Source organism: Anastrepha ludens, chromosome 5, assembly GCF_028408465.1.
Source record: "Anastrepha ludens isolate Willacy chromosome 5, idAnaLude1.1, whole genome shotgun sequence".
NCBI classification, from domain to species: domain Eukaryota; kingdom Metazoa; phylum Arthropoda; class Insecta; order Diptera; family Tephritidae; genus Anastrepha; species Anastrepha ludens.
In genome coordinates this window covers 48,497,591-48,519,359 of record NC_071501.1, presented here as the reverse complement: position 1 = coordinate 48,519,359, position 21,769 = coordinate 48,497,591, and the positions used below count along the sequence as shown (strand labels likewise).

The 21,769-nt window shown below is 37.8% G+C and overlaps 1 protein-coding gene across 4 annotated transcripts; it reads right to left on the bottom strand.

Moving 5' to 3' along the window:
• Positions 1-1,735: 1,735 nt before the first annotated feature.
• On the bottom strand, positions 1,736-20,673 carry LOC128864109 (ATP-binding cassette sub-family G member 4-like). Of its 4 annotated transcripts, none has more exons than XM_054103613.1 (11): positions 20,621-20,673; positions 19,998-20,171; positions 19,212-19,382; positions 9,621-9,757; positions 9,324-9,469; positions 8,981-9,219; positions 8,497-8,904; positions 3,681-3,781; positions 3,374-3,529; positions 2,982-3,187; positions 1,740-2,931 (listed from the first exon to the last, which is right to left on the bottom strand). In XM_054103613.1, the coding sequence occupies exons 2-11, from the start codon at positions 20,155-20,157 to the stop codon at positions 2,793-2,795; spliced, it is 1,863 nt and encodes a 620-aa protein (XP_053959588.1). In that variant the 5' UTR covers positions 20,158-20,171; positions 20,621-20,673; the 3' UTR covers positions 1,740-2,792. The 4 variants fall into 4 exon arrangements, with proteins under 4 accessions (XP_053959590.1, XP_053959588.1, XP_053959587.1 ...); XM_054103612.1 differs by having other exon boundaries at positions 20,258-20,664; XM_054103614.1 differs by having other exon boundaries at positions 2,826-2,909; positions 20,258-20,664.
• Positions 20,674-21,769: the final 1,096 nt, after the last annotated feature.

Here is a 21,769-nt window from a genome sequence, read left to right as displayed (position 1 = left end):
GTTTCGGGTCTGAGAAATTGATTGAATGCAGTGCGTAACGCACATACATTTTTTGAACCCTCTCCACTCGATTTATATGGACTGCATGATAAGATCTCTAAAAAAAAGCAGAATAATCTAATTTGGACCGAACAAACGCAGAGTATAATATCTTAGGAATATAAGGGTCAGTGAGGTGCGATGAGTGACGTCTAACAAAAGCGAACATAGCAAGTGAATTGGAAAAGGCAAAATTTAAGTGCGTGATAAAATTAAGATTTGTATCAAAGAAAACCCCTAAATCTTTTATTGCATCGAACGAAGCAAGATATGTATAATTGATATGATAAGAGATATTAAGGGAGTTTATCAAAGGCTACAAACTACAACTATCAAATGCTCAACTACAAAACCATTCTGTCAAGGACTAATCAGACTTTAACGCTAAAATAGATATAACTTGTCTTTGACAACACATTCAAAAAGTTTAGATACAGCAGATAATTTGGAAATTGGCCTGCAGTTTGCAATATCGCAATAATTATTTGATATATTTATAAATTTTAATATTTAAGAGGAAAATTATGTAGTCATGTCACTCTAGAAATAAAATGTGCATGTTGAGTGAAGAATTTTGGTTTAACGATTTGCGGCTTTGGTCCCTGTTGTAATGAAAACTACTGTTTGTGAATACAACTCACACATGCTTCAGAGATTTCTTCAATATTAAAAGTTTGGCATCCGAAGGCTGAACGTATGTGCAGTAACAGCCGTGTTGATTTAAACTGTTGGTCAAATAAAAACGGTGAATTTGATCAGGTATTAGTAAATGCAACTTTAATGTTAACCCGGTTGATTTTACACTTTTGCTTGTTGAATGTTGTTTTGGCACGCCGGCAAATCTAATACAAACGTTTTTCGTAACATGAGGCTTTATATAGGGTTTTTCAATAAGGGCGGGTAGATGTTGAAATGAAATAAAATGGCGTTTGTTGTGTGGCACCTAGCGCCGTCCTGCTGGAACCACATGTCGTCTAGGTCCATATGGTTCAATATAGGCCATAAGAAATTGGAAGGGCCACCACGTCTACAGAAAAATGGCCGCAATGCGCGCGACGTTTGCGTTAATGAACCTCATTTTGATAATAAAGTTTTATCATTTGAACGTGCTGTTCAATCGTGTAACTTGCCATGATGATTTGGCATAAACAACTGAATAATACACAAAAGATTTGACAGATGTCACCAAAACAAAATGGCAGCCACAGGGCGCCAAAATCGACCCGCGCCAATTGAAAAATCCTTTATTTTAAAACGGATAACAGCGAGTTATGCCAATGCCGAAGAATTAACCTACTCTATTATATTACAAAGAGGTTCGGCGTGAGCGGTTCGTCTTCCTCATGTGATATAGGCAGGTCAGTTTAAGGACGCGTAATGTGTGCTCCCATTCACTACTTTCTGGTTTTGTTAAGCGATTTAACTATTCTTATCAAGCGATGCAACACTGGAACTTGGCTTTGCTGGACAGTTGCATATCCACACGATATGATGCTTTGTGGCAGTGCGGATACAGACCACAGAAGGTGTTGCCAGTTCCCTTTCAGCGCCGATAAAATTAGTACCATTGCCGCTTCTTATCCTCACCGGAGTACCACGTGAGTAAATAATACGCCCCATCTTTTCTCTGTACGCCTTCCTTAATATCCCTAAATGGTACAATTGTATTACTAAAACCGACGCTCTGTGAAAAGTGTCCATTCCGCGCTCAGGCCACCTTATGATGTACAACGATGGGGCCCATTTTTGGGCCTCAAAATCACCGTTTTTAGGCTGAAGAGCAATCCGAAGCTCTTCAAGAACAGCCATTACATCCATTGAAAACGACCGTTTGGTGCGGCCTATGGGTGAGCAATTTATCTCTGGTCTCGAACCAGTGGATTGGCCACCAAGATCGTTTGATATCACACCTTTGGGCTTTTATTTGTGGGGATATGTAAAGTCTAACTGATTTCTGGACAAACCAGCTTCGATTGAAGGATAGAAAACCAACTTTACTAAAGGTATTTACGAGATACCGACCGAAGTCCTCCAACGAGTCATTCAAAATTGGTGTTTACGGATGGCTGAATTATGGCGCGGTTGAGACCAAAGGGATTGAAAGGGATTGTCTTTATCTTCACAAAAATAATAATGATTGCTTGATTAAATTGAATTTTCGTTGCTTTATTTCAATTTAAAATCTAGTACCTCTAAATTGATCACTCTTTACAATGAACTTTTCTTCGTGAACTTACGTGACGCAGACAAATCTGCGAGTTCGTTTCCGCAATGTCCTCGTTGTACCAACTTGCATATTGCGCGATGGGCTTTCTCGATTTCTGCTGCTGGAAGTTGCGGAGATACATGCACTTCTCTGCTGTTTGAATGCACTTGAGTTATATTTATTTAGAAAAAAGGAAGTTAAAATGTTAAACTGCCATTATTTTATTTCACCTAACACCAAATCACGGCATTTTACATTTCAATGCAAGCACCATCTATAATTCTCTTGATTATGCTCAGTATGCTAACTTTTTCCCAATCGTGTTAGCAGAGAATGTTAATGGACGATTTCTCACCATTAATATTCTCAGGTGTTGGAATTACAAAAACTTCGTTGCCGCGTTTTGTTAGCATTTGGTATTTATGATACATGCTCATTCGTTCCCGAACCTTCTCTATAAAATCAATGTTCTCTTGTATAATGCTGCTACAACACACGTTCAAAAAAAAAAGTTAATTCAATCCACCATAATTTATTACCCGAGGTTTTATCTTGTTGATTGTATTTTAACTTTTAAAACAAAATATGCAGCTATCCTAAAAATCATAGAGATTAAACATAGTGCAGCAATATCAGTCCAGTATCGATCAGGTATATCCATTACCTCCATAAATTGTTTTGGATATCTAAAAGATTGTAATTATTGTAACGAAAAACCCACAATCGGCTTATTTACTTATAGTGACAATAAAATGCCCCGTTACAACTTAATCGGTGTCGATTTTGTCCGTAAACAGAATTTATAAGTCCTTCCAAGGAGTAGCGAAAGTACGAAAGACTTGTACCCCAGCGGAATATTGGAGGCATATCGCGACGGACAATGCTTTGACCACAAAATATTAGCGCTATTATCATCAGTTTTGTTGTTAAGAAGAAAGCATTCTGAAAATATTTATATAAAACAATTAAATAAAGTATTTTATGTATAAATATGCATCGCTTATTTGCCGCAAGAGTGTCATTTTTAACGAGGCTTAGTAAACTAAAACCAACTTTGAAACCGTGTTTTTGTTTTTGTTTGTAAGTAATGACGTTCTTCCAGCAAACGATCGGTATGTTTTCGCTTACAGTCACATTGAACCATGCACCCAATAGCAGTCCACAGCTTTGACCAACAACAATCGATAAGAAGTTCACCGCCATGAACATAGAAAAACGTGATAGTTCCATTGGTTGGCAAGTCCAAACATAGACGATTACGGAAAACAAAAGGCAACAAATAAACTATATGATTTGTTAGTTTGTATAAAATATATATGTGCATTTGCACATATGTATGCACATTAAGGGATTCGTTCGCAAACGCATTGTTATTGCACTACGCTAAAGGGGCAGTGCACTAAATAACCGTATTTGCGAACGAATCCGAACTCACCGTTATTGGAAGATCCATCAATGTAATGGCGGTGTAGTAAGCTTTCAGTGAATACCACCGATTAAAGTGTTCTTTAAGTAAAACAGACATTTCAAGTGGAACTGAAAAAGATATTTAAAAAAGTTAATATATTATAGGTATGTACTATGTACAGATGGGCGCATGTACATTCGTGTGAAATCGAATTTTACATGTGTATGTATGTAGTGCATTTAGAGCAAAATGGGAATTATGATATTTTCTATCTCTTAAAAGTTGGCGTGGAGTGCTGTCCGATTTCAATAATTTATAAATAACACAAATAAATGCAACATCTTCTCCGATTACTAATATCTTTCTGACAATTTTGATACATCTTCTTCTTAATTGGCGCGATAACCGCTTACGCGATTTTGGCCGAGTTTAACAAAGCGCGCCAGTCGTTGCTTTCTCGTGCTAACCGGCGCTAATTGGACACACCAAGTGAAGCCAAGTCCTTCTCCACCTGATTTTTCCAACGCAGAGGAGGCCTTCCTCTTCCTCTGATACCCCCAGCTGGTACCGCATCGAACACTTCCAAAGCCGGAGCGTTTGTATCCATTCGGACGACATGATCCAGCCAACGTAGCCGCTGGATCTTTATTCGCTGCGCTATGTCTATGTCGTCGATCGTTCCATCGCCTGCGATATTCGTCGTTGCCAACGTGCAAAGGTCCAAAAATCTTACACAGAATCTTTCTCTCAAGCACTTCAAGCATCGCTTCATCGGATGTTGTCATCGTCCACGCTTCTGCGCCATACGTTAGGACGGGCATGATGAGGGCCTTGTAGAGTGTTAGTTTTGTTCGTCGAGAGAGGACTTTACTACTCAATTGTCTACTTAGTTCAAAGTAGCATTTGTTGGCAAGAGAGATTCTATGTTGATTTCAAGGCTGACATTGTTATCGGTGTTGATATCGGTTTTGATACATACATAAAAATATCGATACCGGTAACTATGGCTTGACATCTGAGAAAGGCAAACTGTGTTGACATTTCTGTGCAGTAAGGTTTGGTAAGTTATCATGAATAGTGTAACGCAAGAACAACACTTCCAAGTTGTGAAAATTTGTTTTGAAAAAAAAAATATGTTCACGAAGTTCATAGAGCGAACTGTTGAAGGAGACTCCGAAAAGCCCCATTGCATTCCCATGACAGCCAGTTCTACATTGCCGGAATGATTGGTGTTTTTCCCGACCAATGGCTGCCGCCCCAGTAAACTAGTCCTGTCTAGTGTACCGTATCCCCACTCCGAAAGGTCAATTCGTCGTCGTTACCAACTTGTTGGCCTTTGTCCTTCGACAACGTGGCCTCGGCCAAAGTTCTCCTATGGGATTAATCGCCAGGCTGTAAAGATCATTGATCAGCGCACCTTATTAGCTTAACTCGGGATTGAAAGCATGCCGCATCCGAGCAACTAGGGGGAGGTCGTGGATTTTCTTTCAGGATATCCCTGTATACTTTCCAAAGACTCCTGATTATCAGATCCCAGTTTGTTTACGGGATCGCTCCATCGTGGGAACAGCGATTAATTCAATTCAATTCAATTCAATTTATTTGATTTGTTTTGTACATAGTAAGACAGAGTCTTGTGGTAGTACATCTTCTTATAATTCTAGAATACGAGGATGGTATACATAGAAATTCTACTTAGATTTAAAAATATTTTAACTATTAAACTTATAGACTAAAACTTAGAGTAGTAAGTGAGAAGAAGAGAAAGATGGTGGGAATGAGAGAAGGAAAGGGGTATTAAAACACCTCGCTTGTTTTATAAGCTTTATTGTAGTTGGTATAGAATTCCATAGTTTAATGGCACTGACAAAGAACATGCGTTCTGATTCCAAGTAAGTGTAAGTCGGAACAATTAGATTCAATGTTCGGGTGCACTGGCATTGTTTAATGTTTTTATACAGGTACAATGGTTTTTGTGTGTATATTAGTTTATGCAGGAACAAAACAGAGCGTATTTTGAGATACGAGTCGAGGTTATGATCGAGAATCTGTTTTGAGTAGACAGATATATGGTCATATTTCCTTTTTTCAAACACGAAACGCGCTGCATTATTTAAAGCGATTTGCAATTTTTGTTTCGAATTATTATCAAGCCTGCAATATACTAATTCAGCGTATGATACATGAGGAACAATGAGTGATCTAACAAGTTTTAATTTAGTTTGCCGTGGCAGTAAGTAGGCAGTACAATATAGCTTTCTAAGAATAATATATACCTTGTTTACAACAAAGTTTACATGGTCAACGCATGATAGTCTTGAATTTATTCTGAAACCCGGGTTAGTTACTATGTCATCAAAGTTAATATTTACTTCATTAAGTAATATTCGCGGCAAAGAGCTAAGGTCATACTTTGAATGAGAAATAGCAATCGCCTTCGTCTTTGACTCATTTAATTTTAAGTTGTTAGATTTGGACCAGTTAGAAATACGTGTGAGGTCTTCATTAAGCCTTGCTATCAAATCTTCAATAAGACCTATTGGCCTTGACAGGTAGATCTGGGTGTCATCAGCATAGAGGTGAATCGACGAATTTTGGCAACACTCAACAATATCATTAATGAAAATGCAAAATAAAATTGGACCTAAAATAGAGCCCTGCGGCACACCTGACGTAATTGGTTTTAGACTTGAGTAGTTATCGCCACACTTAACTTGTTGTAGCCGATTCGAGAGGTAACTTTTTATTATATTAGTTGCAGAGAAAATGCTCCAAACTTATAGTGATAGCACAATTTTTTCAGTAAAATGTTGTGATCAATAGTATCAAATGCTTTTGAAAAATCGAGTAATACTAGCACTGCTAGGTAGTTTTTATCATAAGCAGAGCGAACATCTTCAAAAATTTTAAGCATAGCTGTGGAGCAACTATGCAGACTTCTGAAACCCGACTGGAAATTACTCAGCAGATTATTCTTGTCCAAGTAGCAGGTAATTTGTCGCGCCAAAAATTTTTCAAATACTTTCGATAGGGCAGGTAAAATGCTTATTGGTCTGAAGTGCTGAGGAGCGGTAGAGCATTTTGTTTTTGGCACAGGTATTATATTTGCTGTCTTCCAAAGATATGGAAATGTAGATGAGGTGATTGAAAAGTTAATTATGTGCGTAAGTGATGGTATTACAAATGGTAGAATAATTTTAAGAAATTTAAGGCAAATGCCGTCGGTCCCTATAGCATTGGATTTGACAGTATGTATACACTGTATCAAATCCATCTCTGTTGCAGACACAAATTCAAACTCACCGTCATCAACATGCTCTCGTAGAGGAACTTTTACAGGTATGTCGAGTGGAGCCTGTTAGATGCTAGAAAGTGAGTATTTAAGATTTCTGGGTCCAAACTGCACACGGGCTTATTCTCTCCTGAGACACCTAAGGTTTTAAGGTTTTTCCATAGGACTTTCGGAGGTAAACTATCATTGAGCTTCCATTGTAGATATGCCCTTTTGGCATCTCTAGTGATTGCAGTTACTTTATTTCTTGCTACACGATATTTTTGCCACAAGTGAGTGTTTCTATCATTTTTCCATTTCTTATATGCTTTACTACGCTCTCTAATTAATCACCGCCCTTTCTTTCGCTATTTCCGTAAAAGACTTCTTTACCGTGACATTAGTCGTCTGAGTGGCGGACACCGTAGTTCTTTTGGCTTCAGCCCATGTCCCTTCTCTCGATCGTTTGCGCTTGCCTCGGAGTCTATTTTGGCCTTCTTCCGGTGTTCGGTGATGAAGGCTTCAGCCTACGCCTTGGAGTCTGACTGTTTCTCCGTCAGATCCTCTTCTCTAATGACCTTCAGTATCTTCAGGATTCTGACAGTCGATCGCTTGGTACGATAGTACCTTTCTTAAGCACTTATATGCTTCCCGAGGTGGGTGCTACCCGGGGCAGTGATAGTGCCATAAGGGCAAACACCAGGAGCCATTGCTATGGGTGCTTCTCCTTCCGGAGTTCCCGTGCCACCTGAAGTGACGGGGGCAGCAAGATCTGCTTGTCTTCTGACACGGTAGCTCTTGCTTCCCAAGAGTCTAGCTGCGAGGGGGGTCTACTACTGGCACCAGACGTAGAGGGAATGTCGTCTCCAACTTGTCTTATGACAGGGTTGGAATTGTTACCAGTAAAACGCCTTGCTGCCGTAGAGACAGTCACTAAAGGGACGGAGCGAGAGATATTAGGCCCTGGCTTAGCCACAGGTTCCACTCCGCTTGCATGAGTGGTTTTTCTTATTGGCAGTCCCTTCTACTATGGCAAGGTCCCACCTGGATTAGGAGGCCTAGGAGAAAAGATGATGTCATACCAGGCTAGGGAGTAACAGTGGGATCGTTGTCGGTACGGTAATCTTCACATGGTGATTGACTGGCGGCCGTTGCCGTTTTGCGGATGGGTGGCTAGCCAATACCCATATGATGTTTCTCTCTTAGTTCGAGGTGAGTTAACCCTTTAATATTGGGGTTAAACCAACACTTAAGCCTCATCCCCGCGGCAAGCAGACCAACTTACAACCAGTAAGTATGTTCGTTTGTGAATGACCGAAAAAAAGTAGCTGAAGTTCCATATTTCAAATATGTATAAGCCACATAAATTTCTACTTCAGCTCAGATAAGTTGACGCAGTTCTGCCATCTTCAAGCTTTGCTTTCTTGTATTACTCGTACAGAGTGCAATGTTTAAAGTGTTTCAAAATGGTGTTTGAATAATTAAATTCAGTGCAGTAATACGAAGATTCCGATCACACAAACATACCTTAAATAAATACACACATACGCACGAATATTGATAGATACTCACATGTTACGGAGGTCAATAGTGCCGTGCCCATTACGTTATTTAACATTACAACAACTAAGCAGTTAAAATTTTGGTGCATTCGTGAAGCTTCGCTGCCCACATTGACAAATATAGCGCCCAAAATTATACTAACAAAAACGTTCGCGGCTATTCGTAGGTGCGTCAGCATTTTATTTCGTTTCATTTTGATTAGATCGCGTCGTAAAAGAACCTGTAACTGATAGTAATAGCCGATTTCAGTTCTCGGTGGTTCGACGTCTGAAACACTCGTCTTATGTAGATTGTCAACTGATGTAAAGGAATCCGTGCAGCAATTTCGAAGCCAATCAGTACATTTGCCATTTTGAATGTTCGAATTCAAGTAATCAATGTTTTCTTTGCTATTTTCCCCCACCACTAATTCGATAACTATGTATAATTGTGTAATAAATAAGTATGGACATATTTATGTATGTACAATAGTTCAAATTTTCAAATAACTTACTGAAATCGGCTGGATTGTGATATAGTGGGCATGGTAAATTGACGGACTCTAGAAATGGCATTAACTTATTTGGACAGCCCTGGTACACACATTTTCCAGACCCCAATATATACACCTGATCAAATAGCTGGAAAAGTCTTGCACTCGGCTGGTGAATCGTGCAAATAATAGTTCGACCTTGCTGTGCCAAGTGTTTGCATAACTCCAACACTTTTGTACATGAACTGTTGTCCAAGCCGCTAAAATAAAGTATTGAACGTTAACTATTCACATAATTAAATATGTTTGATGCAAATTCAGAAGCCACAAAGATTTAAAAATGAAATCTGTAAATCGCATTTACGTGGTTGGTTCATCGAGGAACATTATAGTGGGGTTGTTGAGCAGCTCCAAAGCGATCGAGAGTCTTTTCCGCTGTCCACCTGACAATTCAGATGTTTTTGTGTGGCGTTGCTCCGATAAACCCAGTGCATTTGTAATCTCGTCGATCTAAAAGGAAAGCAAAAACTTTAAAGAAAGCCAATATTGCTAGTGCTTCGAATGATAAGCTCGACATTTTCCTGAAAGTATCTTCGTGCAAGTGAATACTCCTAGCTAATTGATTTTTACCAGCATTCGATGTATAGAAAAAAGTTCTTACGATATATTTTTTTTGCTTTTCTCCTTTTGATTTCCCCAACTTTAGTTCAGCAGCAATACTCATATTTTCTTCTAAAGTCAGCAATTCTTGCAGTCTGTCATCTTGTGTTATGTAACAGGACATGGATCTGAAACGTGCTGAAAATTATGTTACAATGTGGGATATTCAAGTATTCAGGTAATAAATTAAATGTGTAAAATAAATAAAATATTCATTATCAAAATCGATTAATTTCTATCTGTCCGTCGTTAATTCTTTCATAGGGAAGCTATTAAAAAGGGTGAATCGGTTAACAGGATGATCTTAAAGAAAGATACACCAATATGTGAAAATTATGGCCCCTATTATGAGTTAGATTCGATCATCGAAATTCGTTGGTTGCCGAAGATCGAAAATCGAATGTCAATTTGGTATTATGAGCGGTGCAGCCCTGTCGAAATTTTCGCTGTATACCGAATTTAGAGTCGAATGCAATTTTGCTTTCGATTGTGTAGCGTATTGTGGGAAAACTTGTTAAAATGTAAGTTGTTTGCGATTATTTATGGTTTTATAGTAACCAAATAATAAATACATACTAATTCTGTTAATTTTATGCAGGTCGAAAGTCGTGAGTACCAAACAGCAATTAGAAAGGCTAGTTTCATTAATGGAAGAGAATCCACAATTCGCAAAAGGGATTTGCACCAAAGTTCAAGCAGCAAAAAAATGGGAAGAATTTACAACGGAGCTGAATTGCTTGGAACCACCGTTTGAACGGCAGCAAAATGGATTAAGGTTAATAATGGTTTTTTTCTTTGTGATGTTTATAGAAATACATTTTTATTTTCCCTTGGCAGGTATGGGCTGAAATACGTAGAGGAACTGAAATACATATTTTTTTCGAATGACGAATAATTGAATAAAGAAAATTTATAACAAAAATAAAACAGAGGTGTGGCGTAAAGGTTTCTATTTAATACTTTTTAGATTTTTCTATAATATTCTAAGAATTTCATTTCTTAGGGTGCGACCAGAGTGAACGCTGATGCCGAGCGGAGCCGAGCCGAGCTTATTGACGCTTATTTTCATGCGAGAAGAAAATTTGTATATAACACAGTGAATGCGAGAATCAGCGCTGAAATTCTGTTTATTCCATGTGTTTTACTCTTATGTCATTTAATTTTGTTGTTCATTTGTGTTTATAAAATTGCTGTACACGGTAATGGATTCATCTGATGAAGAGTATTTTGCTTCTCCTAGTGTGAGCGTACAATTGCTGGCGTATGCCGATGATATTGACATCATCGGCCTTAACAACCGCGCTGTTAGTTCTGCCTTCTCCAAACTGGATAAAGAGGCAAAGCGAATGGGTTTGGTGGTGAACGAGGACAAAACGAAGTACCTCCTGTCTTCAAACAAACAGTCGGCGCACTCGCGTATCGGCACCCACGTCACTGTTGACAGTTATAATTTTGAGGTTGTAAAAGACTTCGTGTATTTAGGAACCAGCATTAACACCGATAACAATGTCAGCCTTGAAATCCAACGTAGAATCTCTCTTGCCAACAAGTGCTACTTTGGACTAAGTAGGCAATTGAGCAGTAAAGTCCTCTCTCGACGAACAAAACTAACACTCTACAAGACTCTCATCATGCCCGTCCTAACGTATGGCGCAGAAGCTTGGACGATGACAACATCCGATGAAGCGACGCTTGGAGTGTTCGAGAGAAAGATTCTGCGTAAGATTTTTGGACCTTTGCACGTTGGCAACGGCGAATATCGTAGACGATGGAACGATGAGCTGTATGAGCTTTACGACGACATAGACATAGCGCAGCGAATAAAGATCCAGCGGCTTCGTTGGCTGGGTCATGTCGTCCGAATGGATACAAACGCTCCGGCTTTGAAAGTATTCGATGCGGTACCAGCTGGTGGTAGCAGAGGAAGAGGAAGGCCTCCTCTGCGTTGGAAAGATCAGGTGGAGAAGGACTTGGCTTCACTTGGTGTGTCCAATTGGCGCCGGTTAGCACGAGAGAGAAACGACTGGCGCGCTTTGTTAATCTCGGCCAAAATCGCGTAAGCGGTTATCGCGCCAATTAAGAAGAAGAGAAGTGTGATTAATGCAATTATTAGCACAAAAGAGTTTGGAAAACATCCAATTACACTAAAGATTTTTCATTTTACAACCAAATTCATCTTACTTTTTGCCCACAGGTAAAAAAAGAAAATATTAATCCTGGCAATCCTAATAAGGACAATGGAAAACTTTTTTCAAATTATTGCATTGTCATCGGTCCTTGATAGGTGTGCAAAATTTCAAGTAGATCAGATTTTTAGAAGACAGTGAAAATTAAGCTCAAAGATTCCGTTACATACATACATACATACATACATACATACAACCCGACCTAATAAAAGTGTGTTAAAAACACAACTGCACTCTAAAAAGTAAACATCAACAATCCAAAAAAGCGAGCGAAACGCTTTGAAACTGTTTTCTCGCACTCATCGGCTTTGCTCTCTGCTCTTGTCGGCGTTCACTGTGTTATACACAAGCTTATTTGTATTGACTTGTATGTAATCAGTTTTGTCGCACTGACAATCTTTATCGCACTGACAATCTCGGCTCGGCTTTCAGCGCTCACTCTGGTCGCACCCTTATGCTGTATTTGCTATAAAAATGTGCTTTTCTTTGTTGCAGATCAGCCTCTGTACTACTAAATTGTATCCATCTTTGGCAAATATAATTTTCCAGGACATCTATTATTTCCGATAGCACAACAGACACAGTGGGTTGAGCAAGTCCTAGCAAACCTTTATTACCAATACTCAATTGGTACGATTCCTGAGCATAAAATCGCATAACTGTGGCTAGCTTTAAAATATTTGGAATGGATTTGGCTCGGGTGCACTGCTGCAACTGGTTTTCTGTACTGGACTGTAGGTTCATAAACGCCTCTTTAGATAATCTAAAGTTCTTTAAAAATCTGTAAGGAAATTTATGTAATATTAAGTACGTTAACACATTTTGAAAATTCTAAACGTACTCAGTTTAAGCCATTTCTAGGGGGTTGGATGCGCCCCTCAACTGTTTTCTACTTCTAGCTAGTTCCACTAATCTTTCATCGCCCGATAAATCGTCGAACCACAACTCCGTTGTACTCATTTTCACAAAAAATACTTTTTTTTTACTTTTAAAAATGTTGTTAGCAAAGAATTTCAACACAATCGGTTTTTCTTTTATTTTGATTTGCTGTATCAGTTGAGAAAAAATTATCTGTTGTAAATGCGTCGAGCGATCGAAATTCACAATAGTCCTATTCTTCAACGAATGAGCACCATAATACCAAATGAAAATTCGTTCGATCAGCACTTTCGACTACAGTCGAAGATCGAATGTTGCTCATAATAAGGGCCTATGTCTTATAAATTATTGCCCCATTTCACACTTCTGCCATATAAAAAATTTTGATTTCTAGCCATCCGTTTGTACGAGGACGCAATAACCAGAGCAAAAGTTGAAATATCTCAACGAAAGTTGATCTTTAAAATAAAATTTGGTGATCGGGTCTTTTGGTCTCGTTTAGTTGTGATTTGAAAATTATCGTGGTACTCAGGGACAAGAACCCGTTCTCTAAATTTGTTGAACGTAGCTGAGACTAATTATATATACAAAGTGGCGCAAAATTAATCATCCAGCATTTTGACAATGGCTGAAATCCATTAATTAAAGTTCCAATTGTTGGAGCCTCCGCCGTATTCTCCAGATTTGGCCTCCGGCGGCTTTCATCTGTTTCAAGACCTAAAAAAATGAATGCATGGAAAGCGTTTTTCATTAAATGTATTGATGTTCAGGGAGACCATATTGAATAATAAAGTGTATTTCCAAGCATAAAATTGAGTTTTTATTATTGAATCGCAAAACTTATTGAACAACCTAGTATAAATCTTCCGATATTAGATATTTGCTTAAATCACCGATGACTAATTTTGTGTCACTTTATAAGTAAAACAAATCTATTTTTGATTCATTAGTTATGTGTTGCAGCAACAGCTGTGGCTGTCGAAGTTTCGAGTTCTTCCAAAAAACTAAAATTGACAAATACTTCTTGCTTAAATCTAAGCTATCGAGTGCATGCGTTCTGCCTACGTCGCTTTCGCTGTTCTGCAATTAGCAGGTATTTCGCTCCACTGTACCCCTACCCGGCACTTATGTATGTTGTATACATATGGTAAAATATAAGCGCAATGACCTTGGCCTTGAAATTGCTAATTTATAATTGCTTATGAATTTATGTATTATGGGCATATATTCATCTAAGCACATTATTATGCGTATATAGGCATGCACATCCAAACATATGCATGTATGCGCATGCACTCACTTTCTTTTACTTTGCATTACCTGCTTGTATGCATACAGCATCGCTAGCTTAGTAATCAACAAAATTACAGTTTTGTCAATAACAGAAATAATAATCTGATGTTAACTGAACTGCTAACTTCCAATCAGTGTATACGTGTATGTACCTATGTGTTTAGTTATAGATATGTTGTATATGTATGTATGCAAGAGAGATATGCTGATGCGTTTGCTTTGATTTTTTCTATGCTCTTAAGATGCTTTAATATTAACTAAGCTTTTCGCTTCCTGAGGTAAATGTATTTCTTTATCATTATTTGTAAATGTATAAAAATATTTCAAATTAAGGAAAGTGAACAGAGCCAGTGGAATACTACTTAATATGATTTCTTATTACATCCAAGTGATGCAAGCCAATTAATGAGTGGCAAATTCTGCAAGGCTGTGCCATATTTTGCATAAAAGTAATGATTGGGTTCTTTCTTTGTTCTTATATTTTCTTGCAACTCGTTACTTTCATATACCGAACCTCTCTTTTTATTTTTTGACAAGAATAATATCTTTGATTCTTGGATCGCACAATTGTCAAAGCATTTCCCAGGCAGCGTTAGGAAATATTGTATAATAAAGTGCCTTATTGTAAAATGGCCTCCTTTGAAGCAAATGAAATAGTTGAAGGAAATTTTATGCCCACATTTAAAATTCAACCACAATGATAATTGACTCAAGTTTTCGCAATTTTATTTTGTTTCGGAGGCCGATCAACTCTCGACGCGACTACGGATGATACCTATCCTGAGGGCAGAATTTATCGAATCAGTTATAGAAGTATTGAACAATCAGGCTCGACACATTTCGGGTTTCAAGTTTTAAATGAAACTGATGACTTTCATTTGATTATAAACGCTGATCGCCCAACCAATAATGATGAAATCGGACAGTATAACAGTGGTGACTTTAAACGAATTCCTGAATTACATCGCGCGCACAATCCTTAATGTTTCCATCAGAAGATAACGGATATCACCTTAATATTGCACACAAAACAATGTCTAATCGCAATCAGCCAAAAAATGTGTGTATGCGATACAGTTTGAATCATCTTCACTTCATTAAAAGTTTGCTCAATGAATATTTCGTTGATATATGCCAAAGATGATAACCAAAAGATTAAATTACATCCGGTTTAAGCAAAGGCATTAAGCCACGACTGCAACAAAAATGCTGAAAACTTTGGACGAAAGATTATACTTCGATAATCAATTAATTAATAATTTAATACCTGTAGTGTGCCCAAGGGCCGACACTTCTACCTAAAAGGCCTTTTGTGTCCTGCAACTTGTTTTAGATCATCGATATATGCAAGAAAAAACTCAGGATGCTATGAATTATGTGGACGATTGCGGTTACCCGGATTCATTTAGAATATTTACTTGCAATCCCGATGGGCAGGAAATTAAAATCAAATGAAAAGACTTATGCACATAGTTACAAAAAAAAGCATTTTCAGCGAAGTTAAAGTCACCAGTCTCTCGATAGAGTGGCAAAAATAGGGCTTACCACATTGCCATTTTACTTTTAGGACAAACAACCAAAGTTCAACCTCGCGAAATTGACTACATAATTTGCGCAGATATGTCTGATAAAGATAGTAGACGTAAATTTGAAATTTGTTCCCAATAGAGTTTTTGTATTAAAAGTAGAAAATTCGTTTCCTTTTTCTCTGGTCGTTTACAACTGTGACAGTGACTGCTGAGAGCGATGCCCATTTTGGCTGCTTGTTTCCCGATAGACCAAAAGCCAATGAGTCTCTAGGTTCGTCGTTTTAAGTTTATCAATGTTGATATTTGTTTGAGGTCTCTCCATTTACAATCCGCGATTCGGAGTTTGATAGTTGCACAAAATTCGCTACTTTCGAAAAAAATATTGTATTAATTTATGTATCTTCATATGTTAGGTAGGTAGGTAGGTAGGTGAAATGGTTGAAGTGCGGCGAAACGGCGCTTTAGTTTTGATACCATTATGAGACCTCCAACAGGCAGATATCTACAGCCAGCCAGACTTGTTGATATAATGGAGATTGATGGGATTTAGGTTGGCGCACTGTCCCACGCTGTCGAAGAAAGGAGCACTCACTGACCTTAATCATCTAGCTGCCAAACCCGGACATTTACAGAGAAAAAGCTCAATAGTGTCTTTCTCTGAAAGGTCCCCACATCTTCTGCGATGGGAGTTAAATGGTAACCCCAGCTTTTCCGCGTGTGTGCCGATCGCCCAGTGACCGGTAAACACAGCTACGAGCTTGGAAATTTATGGGCGAGGAGTCCAAAAGACTTTCTGAGTCCTCCGTATATTGTACTGGGGCCAAAGAAATGGAGCTTCATCTTTTCTGTGCTTTACTGAGAAATAATTTGTGCAGTTCCCCTTTAGCAAATGTCAGGGGGAATGTCTACGTTCAGGTAGGAGGTCTTTAACCCTCGAGAACACGCGCTATGAGCATTTTGCTCAAGCAAATTTTCATTTCGCGAAATTTTTATATTCTATATAATTCTGGCACTAATTGTGGTAAGTACCTTCGCTAGTAGTTGTGCATCGTACTTTGACGAGCATTTCTTTCGATTAGTGCACGATCGGACGTGTAGGCACACGGTTGATTTTGAAGAGCGGCATTTTGCTCATTGCGCGAGAAACAATGTAAGTATTTCTTGATTTATCTTTTTTGTTGAAAACCTCGGGTTGTGAAAAAGGTTGCTGCCCCAATTTTGAATAGTGGCAGAAACATTACCATGGATAATTATTTTACTTCAATACCTTTAGCAGATGAACTATACAAACAATATAGAAACGACCATTGTGGGTACAATAAGAAAAAATAAAAAGGAAATTCCACCTCAATTTATTTCAGCAAAAGAAAGGCCGCAAAACAAGGTTCTTGTCTCTTACATTCCAGTGAAAAAAACGAAAAAAGTTGTACTTATGCTATCATCACTTCATGCCTATGGCCAAGCTAATGATGAAACATCTGAGAACAAACTCGAAGTAATAACCTTTTACAACCAGACGAAAGGGGGTGTAGACCCTGTTGATCAAATGAAAGGCACATATTCAGTTTCCAGGATAACCTGCAGGTGGCCAATGCGCCTCTTTTTCACGCTTATTGACATTACTGGCATAAACGCACAAATTATTTACAAATCAAATACAGGCAATTTAACCCAGAGGAGGACGTTTCTAAAGGAAATTGCCCTGGAGCTAATAAAGCCACATATTTCTAATCGGCAAGCCATAAAAACTTTACCTCGTGATTTAAGAAATACTATGGATCGCATTGTACCAGCAAAAGAACCTGAAAGCCAACACCTACAACCGGGCTTTTGCGAGCTTTGCCCCAGGAGTAAAAACAGACGTTCGAAAAAAGGCTGCACTTTATGTGGAAAATTACTTCGCACGGAACACGTTAAGTATATGTGCCCATCTTGCTTCGAAAGCAACGTAAATGTCAATCTTACCGAAGACTGATTTTTGTCTTTTATTTATTTATTTTGTTACAAGGAGTTTTTTTTGTTAATATACTAAAGTATGAATGTAAAATTTTTGGTTATGTCTTGATTGAATGAATCTATATAATTTTACAGTGTGAATTTCTTAAATAAACACATAATTGCAAAAAAATGACTTGGTATTATAACTATGTTAAAAAGGAAATGTTTAAAAATCGTAATCCATTAAAAAGTTACATGCTTACACGAAGTGAGCAAAATGCTCATGCGCAAGAATCCGTGCTATCTTACGAGGCGCGTGTTCTCGAGGGTTAAAACCCATTCAGTCCCCTTCCTGGCAAGCTCATCAGCAATTTCATTTCCTTCTTTGTTCCTATGTCCTGGAATCCAGATCAGAGAAATGTTACCTGCATTCCCAAGAGATTTGATCTCCTCCTTACAGGAGTTTACTAGTTTCGTTCTGCACCATGGTGTCGTCAGAGCCTTGATCGCGGCTTGAGATTACAATATCAAGCTATTTAGCAGAATACAAAGATCAGCCTATGCAATTACGGTCGGTGCATATACATCATGTCCTAGGGAGGCTCTCAATGCACGGACACATGTTATTCCATAGATCTCCATATCAAGAAGATGGCTACCATGAGTGCATTTAGGTTAAATGAAGCGGGTCGCTGGAGGGAAACAACTTATGGATATGCCAGTCTATTATTGCGACAAGCTCAGTTCACCTCGGAGAGGACTGATTACATCATCCCAACGATGACATTCTACAGCAATTTCGCCACCTACTTTCCATCTCCTTAAAATATCTACAAATCGCGAATCATAAACGTTAATACTCATCAACGTGGATCGACGGGTCGCCTGGAGACTAATGCCAGTCATAACAGGCTTTTGGTCTATCGGAGAATAAGCAGCCAAAATGGGCATCTCTCACAACACACACTGGCAGAGTTGTAAACAACCGGAGAAAACGAAATGGAATGGGAGAATGTCAACCCTGGGCAAACCACTGTTCGAAAGTCTCGAACAACTGTCTGGCTTAGATGTCAACAGCCTAATAAGGTTCTCAAACAGCACAGACTGGATATACATATGGTAGTTATGCTGGGATTAACCGATAAACAAGTTGGTAGCGGAATGTGGCAACAAAATGGTACATAAGCGCTAGTTGGATTCTGAATGAACTACCTCTTAAATCAGCCAACCAACTAAAGCGATTACATTTTCAGGTAATGTAAAAAATTTCAATACGATTTGTAATTTCAGTAATATCGGATAATACGCCTACTCACGTTATCATTGGATGAACGCAAAATATTCCCTAAAAATGTTGGTGAAATGCTGCTGGAGTGAAAATATTTGAGAGGAAAGAAAGATGGGGCATTTCTACCGCGAGGCGATTGAAATATCAAAATTTGCAATATTAGAAAAAGTTTTTTCTAACAAACTTGCACCTCCTTTCGAATGTCACTCAGTTTCAATAAAGCCGGTACGATACAAATTGCTGTGGTAATAACGTTGGGCCGCGCCCTTTTATTTGACATCTGCTGTGGAAAAATATAGTTTGATGTACCGAAGCTATGCATGAATAACGCATAAACATCATTATTTTGTTGTTTTTGTAACACTAAGAGTGACAATCGACTGTCATTGACTTGACTGTCGCACGAACGTTTAAATTAAGGAGGTGGTATAAAATTGAAGTTTGAAAGAAATTAAATGCACAATAAATAATTTGAATACCTGAGTTACGCAATGTGCCATTCACTAAAATAGATCCAGTTATGCCTTTAGTTGTAAACCCGGAAATCACATCTATAAGCCTTGACTTTCCAGCACCTGATGGCCCCATAATGCCAACTAATTGACTGCTTGGTATTTTTCCGCTTAATCCATGAAGAATTTCTTTGCGTTCTATAAAAACAAGCGACGTATTGCTTTATTTGTTACAATATTATTTAATCTGTTAAGGGTCTTTCAAAATGCACGCCTGGATGTTGTTTTATAATAAAACAGTTAAATTCTTCACTATTTTTCAGTTTCACTATTTTTATTCAAGATGCGGCTCTTAGCAATTATATGTGGAAAATGGCATCGTTTAAATGTCCACCATAATAGGTGGACGCCTACAGGTAAGTTTGTTCAGCAACACTTTGCGCTACAGCAGCAATATTCTCAGCAGAAAGTACAGTTTTTGCTCTGCCAGTCTTTTTCCTAGCGTCGACAGAGCCAGTTTCTTGAATTTTTTTCACCAGCCTCTGAATTGTCGACTCGCATTCGGACGATTATTTCCACTAAAAAATCGCGAATTTTTTTATTCTTAGAGATCGACCATTTTCATAATAAAACGAATTAATTTTAAAGCGCGTATCGTGTGAATATCATACTAAAATTGTACATCTACATATCTGCTTGACAAGTGTCAAAGATGACTTAAAAAAAAGGTACCGCCTAGGAATTATTCACTACTAGCATCTGGACGTCATTTTGAAAGACCCTTTATTATATTTTATTATATATTGCACTAACTTTTCCTGATGCTTCCCCAAACAACTGTATATGATAAGTCTTCGAATTCTATACTGACGGGCTCAGGTACTAAATTATACTCCTCTTGGGCGGCATTCAAGGCAATTTCTTGCAAACTTTTTGATACAAAAGCTGCTGAATTTTCAATGTGATCATGCATTGCTTTTTAAAAATCTAAATCGCATAGTTAAAAATTTATAATAAACAATTCAAGCATTTGTATGTACATATGTATGTATGTATGTGTGTATGTATCTTACTCTTGCCAGCACGTTCTGTACGTTTGTTTGTTGTGGATGTATTCAAATATTGAGCACTTCGATAGGTTTGTACTTTTATCAAACAATTTTGAAATTAAAATTCGGTACACGACAAAACAACTAATTTCACCTTTAAAAATATGTTTGTATATTTAAATAAAACTACGGTGCGGCGCACTTTATTTCGTAGTTTGGCTTTTTTTGTTTTTATTTTTGGTTTTTATGTACAAAAATTGCGATAACTTTGCAAGTTGCAATTATGCCCACGAATTAGTTAACAACTCCTATTTGATATTTAGAACTTGTTTACCTCCGACAACATACAGCATCTATGCATTTATACATAACTAAATATGTACATACGAGTATATGGCATGCCGCTCATGCTAAGAAGTATACCACTTTGCGCGAATGTGTAAAAAAATGGACTAACGCTGCATAAAGTCTTCGTTCACTCAAGTGCCGGTCGTTTGGCATTTTGTTTTGCAAATTTTTATTTGTAGTAGCAGGCCCCGGCCGTCCGCGGCTTCGACACGATATTATTTAAATATTTTTTTAAATCAAAATAATTAAAATTAATAAAATAAAATATTAAACACGTCTACTTATTGAATGGACATATGTTATCATCTTTATAAATTACGAGTCTGACCTAAACGTAACCTTCCCAACTCATAAGCCCGACAGTTTCCCCGCAGTCAATCGACCGCTTCTTTGGTCGCAGTTACATCCGCCTGGAAAACACTGCAGTTTCACAGATAAACCTTAAATATGTACTTCATATGAAACCATAAGAATTCTAAAATCATTCTCATCAAAACTCTATAATATATTTAGTATGTGCAAGTACATATTTTTAGTCCAAATTGAAATAATGCCAAAAAAGGTTCATATTATAATTTTAAAATTATTTGCCAAATGCAATTGGGAATTTTTGTATTTCCGTAGAACCATTATAATACCTAATTAAACCAAGTATACATATGTATGTCTGTTTGCTCTTTGTGCATTGCTACACCATTCATTCAGGGATGGTTTGTAAGCTTACTTGAATGTGCTAGATATTTATTAAAATCGTATTTGTGATCCGATTTGGGTCATATTCCAAATTTATGAACTTCAATAATTTTTTACAAAAAGTAGACCCGCTAAGTGGCGCAGAAGCAGATTCAGCTTAATTCCTATTCGGATATACAAAAAATAATAAACAATAATAATAATTTTACAGAATAGACGCCCCAAGTGCCATTGAAATCCAGATAAATTAAAGTATATATTATTACTATTATTATTATTTTTTCCATACTCCTTTAGGAGCTTAAGGATTCAATAAAAGTTATCCAAACATTTTTATTTGAGAGTTAAACGATTTTCGAATTTTATTGCCAAGTCATCAGAGGTCTGCCTCTTCTTCTCGTTCCTTACGAGTTCCAAGTCAAGGCGGCATGCGGCATCAGATATCCCTCCATATTTTTTCTTCTTTTTTTTCGTTGTTGATGCTATTTTAGCATG